The sequence below is a fragment of the Chinchilla lanigera genome, unplaced genomic scaffold (assembly GCF_000276665.1).
Source record: "Chinchilla lanigera isolate Chin_1 unplaced genomic scaffold, ChiLan1.0 scaffold00005, whole genome shotgun sequence".
Taxonomy (NCBI): domain Eukaryota; kingdom Metazoa; phylum Chordata; class Mammalia; order Rodentia; family Chinchillidae; genus Chinchilla; species Chinchilla lanigera.
Window position 1 is genome coordinate 37,297,009 of NW_004955406.1, and position 5,588 is coordinate 37,302,596.

General features: G+C 46.6%; 1 protein-coding gene and 1 pseudogene across 2 annotated transcripts in view; both read right to left on the bottom strand.

Moving 5' to 3' along the window:
• The window catches only part of Tmem9 (transmembrane protein 9), a 19,312-nt gene extending 17,124 nt beyond the window's left edge, over positions 1 to 2,188 (bottom strand). The window contains exons 1-3 of one of the 2 annotated variants that reach the window (XM_005375161.2): positions 2,109 to 2,188; positions 1,509 to 1,610; positions 447 to 538 (exon numbers count right to left, since the gene is read on the bottom strand). In XM_005375161.2, coding sequence (XP_005375218.1) covers positions 447 to 538; positions 1,509 to 1,574 — 158 coding nt within the window. In that variant the 5' untranslated portion in view covers positions 1,575 to 1,610; positions 2,109 to 2,188. The other variant, XM_005375162.1, reaches the window with a different exon arrangement.
• A 1,156-nt stretch (positions 2,189 to 3,344) lies between these two features.
• Positions 3,345 to 4,391, bottom strand: LOC102010545 (annotated as a pseudogene).
• Positions 4,392 to 5,588: the final 1,197 nt, after the last annotated feature.

Below are 5,588 nucleotides of genomic sequence, written 5' to 3' on the forward strand. Positions count from 1 at the left end.
GGCCTTTTATTTATAGTCATAATACCTACCTCTTCAAACTAGGAATTCCCTGAAGGGAACAGAAGCAAACCTTGACTCACCATATTGCATGTATCAGTAAAAAATCCAAATTCAAAACTAGTTCTCTGGGGCTGGAGATATAGCTCAATGGCACAAGCACCTGCCTGGCAAGTGCAAGGTCCGGAGTTCGATTCCAGTACAAAAAAAACAAAAAACAAAAAACAAAACTAGTTCTCTAACCAGGAGCATCTCAGCTGGAATTCAAGACTTTTAGATCTGTTTGAGTATTCTGTTTCTGACTGATTATGAACAAAAGTATTTCTTTGTAAGGCTCTCCACAGAAATAGGAGAACAAGCTTATCCTCAAGGGGATCCAAGAACACTAAAACACCCACCACTTCAATTAGGTGTAGGAGCAAAGAGCCAGCCCGCACGCAATGCCTTACCAGTCCTTCTGGGACACATTCTGGTTGTAAATGTGCCCGCTGATGTTTCTGTAAGGTGGACAGATGCATTTGCACCGGATATCTTCGGAACTCTAGAAGAGAAATCATATATCAGGAAGGAAGGATTCCTGAGGATTCAGATCTTAGCAAGGCTAGAATTTTAGAATACTAGCAAAGGTAGAAATTTTAGTTCTCTGCTAGGTATGCTCAAGTTCAGCAAGGGAGGATGCTACATCACGGGGTCCTCAAGACAGAAACTGTACAGGTGTCAAATGAGACTCACAGGAATTTACCTAGGCTGCCATTCCCTAAGTGAGGAGCTTGCTAGCAGAGTGACAGTCCTGTACCCTTAGGCCCACACTTGTACTTCTACCCTGGAGGCTGGGAGTCCAGCCTCTTCACCTAATCCTATCTCTAACCTCCTAAATTAGGATTGGGGGAAAGAAAGGGTAGGGATGAATAAGAAAAAGTGTACAATTCCCATGGAAATACTCAAGCAATTCCTTTGAAAGTTCCCCCCTGGAATGGGTAAAATACAGCATTACAATTAGGCATTCCCTGGAGGGAACAGAAGCAAACCTTGACTCAACCTTTCTTCAAAGCCTAGATGATCAGAATCTGAGATTCCACAGGCCCACCCACATCAAGCTCCTGATCCTCTACCCTTAAGGAAAGGGAGTTATCTCAGGAGTCCACCACTTAGGTGGGTCCCCATCATAACAGAAACTTCCATCTGTATAGAACTTTATACTCAGGGAGCACTTTTGCACTGCTATGTGATTTGATTCTCCCTAGCTGAGTAGTAGATCTAACCACTACCATTTTACCCGGGGGAAAGAGGTAGGGAAAACTTAGATAACTTCTCCGAACTTTCTTACTGGACTTACACCTCTGGTTACTCTCCCCCCAGAACCTCTCTGCCTTGTGCACCACCCCACCCTTCCCAGCAGCTTGTGCCCTAGAGGCTGCTCTCTCCCCATTGAGTGAGGGCCCAGCTACCTGCGGGGGAGCCCTGCAGGGGAGGAGCTAGTGCTTGAGGTGCTACTGGGTCACCTTCCTCACCTTGTAGGCTTGAGCTGGGGGCACCAGCAAACACAGGGAGACAACCACCAGAGACAGGAGCTTCATGCTTATCAGGCTTGCTGGGCTAGCAGGACCAGACACCTAAAAAAAAAAAAAAAAAAGGAGACATGGAGTCGGAGACGGAGACGGAGATGGAGACGGAGAAAGTGGCCACAACACAGCCGGAAGCGTCTTGTCAGGACGTGGAAACGGGGCTGGCCTCCAAGACATCAGGGCCCCTTAAACCGGTCGTCAAACGCGCATTTCCCTCTCTTCCAAGTCTCCAGCTCTCCACTGGCCGCTGAGCGGGGGGCCGGAAATACAGCCGCCAGGAGCGCCCCCGATGTTCGGGCAAGGCCCGGCTCTGACCCTCGAGTCGCGTCCCACGGTCCTCCGCCATCTCCGCCTTCGCCATCTCCGCCTCCGCAGCCCGGCAGCTCCTCCCCGCTCCGGCCGACAGAAACTCCAGGTGCAGAGTATAGGGTCCCTAATCCGACTGCAAAAGCCACCGCCACCCTCTCCCGGGACTTCGGGCCTGGGCGGGACCCCCGAAGCCCCTGCTGCCCCGCGCACCCCTCCCCCAAAGCCTCATCTACAAACCTGCAAGCCCTACCGCAGCTGCAGCAGACCGAGCTGGCCCCGCCCCTCCCAACTTCTATTGGCTGGCTAAGCAGCCTCTCAAAGCTACCTCGCTATTGCCAAGGCAACAAGACCCACCTTCGCATCGGCCTAGAGACTCTCACTTAAGGGATAGGTAGGCATTTCTCAAACCCGACCAAGTAAGAAAAGGGAATAGCAGGTATTTCTCAAACCCGACCAAACAAGAAAAAGTACAGGCAGCCTTGCAAACTTGTGACTTGTTAGAACCCCCTGTGCAGTGCTTCAGCCTTCCTGTGTTCTAACATTCGCTTTGTTCCAGCTTGCTGTCTTTTAAAAAAATTAAATATTTGTTGAACAAATGCAGAATAAATGATCTAAGGGGTTTTTAAAATCCAAAATACAATAATTTCAAATATTCGGAGGGCTGTCACATAAAGAATGAAGCATTTCTTGAAAGGCAGAATTTGAAACAAAGGAAAATATGAGCAACGGATAGGCTGCAGAAGAGTTGTACAAAGTGCATTATTTTAATAGCTTCTCTCCATATAATGCATTCTACACTTGTCCCTTCTTCTGAAAGCGACTATTAGAACTTAACACTTCTCATGGATATCGGTGAGTCGCATTTTCATGACAAACATCCTCTAGTAGAAATAGATACACTCACACTATTGGGAAAAATCTAATAGTAACAGACTAGTTTACTTAGGAAATGGTCTATTCATTCTTCAGCTGCATTTCACTATTCAACCTTAGTGATTCTTGGGAGGTAGGGGATGAGGGGGCTTGTGCTCCAGAGAAATCCTGGTAATTCAGGTACTGCCGCTGGGGACAGTCTTCCCCAACCTCCATAGCATCGACACAGCCATCCCCGGTGGTGTAGGGGGGTGCAGTGTGTGCTGGTGTCCAGTAGACCGCTGGAGTAGACCATGGACAGCCACGATTCTACAGGAGGTGGGAGGGAGAACTTCTTCATAAGTCGCTTGGAAATATAAACTAACCACAAAATACATCTCCAACCAAGTGGCTACGTATCACAAGAAGAGAATTGCCTCAGCATAAGGTTTAAGGACAATACATACATAATATTCTTTATATTCTTCATCTATTTTATCACACAGTCAGAGAGGGATGCTGAGGTGCTTAATCCACCCAGTAAATTGAAAATGAAAATTTTGGCTTTCTCTATTTGTTGCTGTACAGGATTCTGAAGGTGGCTTTTGAACTCAATGTAAGTCAGTTTTTAAGGAAAAATACATAATCAATCATCCTGGCTAACTGCCATTTTGGGGGGCTGGTCAGGGAGGGGTACAGTAAACAGGTGAAATACGAAACAGACAAATTTAGTAATGCATGACAGGAGGGCTGGGAAGTCAACACCTTAGAATGGGAAAAGACAAAGACACCCAGAGCTAGCCACAATTTATTGGGTGTATATAATAATCGGAGGGATTATGGATGACCTTATGCTAATAAGGATCTTTATGTTGATGGGGATGGTGGGAGAATTGGCAAGTTAACAAGAAGTTTGTCCTTTCCCCAAAGTGAAACCCTATTTTTATTACTCCTGGGATCTCCAGGAACCAGGAGGTCTTCAGCTGATGCAGTCTTGCCCTGGGTCATCACAGCATCATGGGACCATTGAGGCCTCCATTAAGGCCTCCGGGGCCCTAGCCTCAATTTATAATGTGTGATCCCCAACAACCATATCGCTGGGGATTGGCGCACAGGAGCAGACTCTCATAAAGGAATAAATCTGTTAAAGGACATGTCTGTAGCACCTGCAACTGGCTTTCTGGACAGAAAAACCATTTCTCATGGTGGAGTTGGCTTACCATCCTTGTTCTAATATACCTTTCACAGCCTCTTTTACAAAGAGTCCAACACAGACTACAAAGTCACCTGTGATTAGTGAGGTATATGCCTGAGAAACCTGAGCAAAAGTGCCTCTCCTTGCTGAGTCTCTTAAACACTTCCATGATTGATTAGACCATCCCAGACCCCTGGTGGGCATTTATGGTCCTCCAGATCCCAGGGAAATCTGCCAAATTCTTTGTCTTATTGACCAAATTCACCCAAAAGAATTTGCAGATTTTATAACAGTTAGCATCCTTTTCCAAAGATATCTTGCATTATTCATGTCATCATGGAGCAAACATAAAGCGAGAAGTTGATCATACATTAAGGATGTGTGGCAATTCCAGCATAAGGACCCTGGTTTTTGAACTGATTCAGCAACTTTTTAAAACTGAAGGTATTTCCTGTCCTCAGTGCCCCTGGCATCTCCCCAGCTGCTGCTGCTGCTCCTTCCAGAAGGTCAGACCGCAGACTGTTCCCCTGGGATTCGATCATTTTGCTGTCTTAATCAGGAAACATGTTAAAAACAATAAATTCATAACAACAATCATGATAAAAAGAGATTAAGTGTTTTGGTCCTCGTTTAATATTTGGAAATGTTTCTTAAGGATCTAACAGTGTGTCTTAGTGTTGCTGGGTTTTGGGGGTGCTAGAGTCTCCTTCTGGAGGTGGTTTCTGGTTTCATTCTGTCCTGAGCAAAGAATTGGTCAAGACAAGCACAAAGGGTAGCAGTTTTTTGTTTTTTGTTTTGTTTTTGTTTTTGTCTTTTCAAGGCAAGGTCTCACTATGCAGTTCAGGCTGGCCTTGAACTCATGCTGTAGCTTAGGATGGCCTCAAACTCGCAGCAATCCTTCTACCTCAGCTTCCCAAGTGCTGGGATTACAGGCATGCACCACCAGAGGCTCTGCAGAGCAAGTGTATCAGTCAGGGTTTTACTGGAGAAACAGATATAACACAGGATATACAAATTATAAGAAATTACAAGATTGGCTTACCACAGTCAGCCAGAGAGTTGTATGGGGAAGTGTGCAGAGGGTGTCTGCACACTGAAGACCGAAGGAATCAGTCGGAGGGTCTGGAGTTCACTGCAGAGTTCCGTGCAAGTCCGTACCAGGAGGCCGATGAGTCTGCGACAGAAGGCTGAAGGATCCAAGGTGGAAGCCGAAGAGTCTGCACTAGAAGCCAGGAGACTAAGTCCAAGCTGAAGGTGAAGACTGGAGCTCCTCCAAAAGGAATGGAAGTACCTCTGTCCTTCTTCATTTCCCTTTTATATTATCTAGGTGATGATCCACCCTAGGGTGGCTCCTCTACACCCTAGGGTGGCCCCTCTACACCCTAGGGTGGCCCCTCTATACCCTAGGGTGGCTCCTTTACACCCTAGGGTGGCTCCTCTGCACCCTAGGGTGGCTCCTCTACACCCTAGGGTGTAAAATTGCTGGGCCAATTGCTGAACCAAGTTTAGTTATGCTTCTAAACTTCTCAAGTTGGCATAATCAATCAACCATTGCAGCAAGTTTAGGCCAAGTAAAAGTAGGAAAAGTAGTGCACCTTACAGCTTGAGGATGGGCCACCATGCAAGAGAGAACACAGTGGCAAAAACACACTGTGGACAGTCCTTGTTGT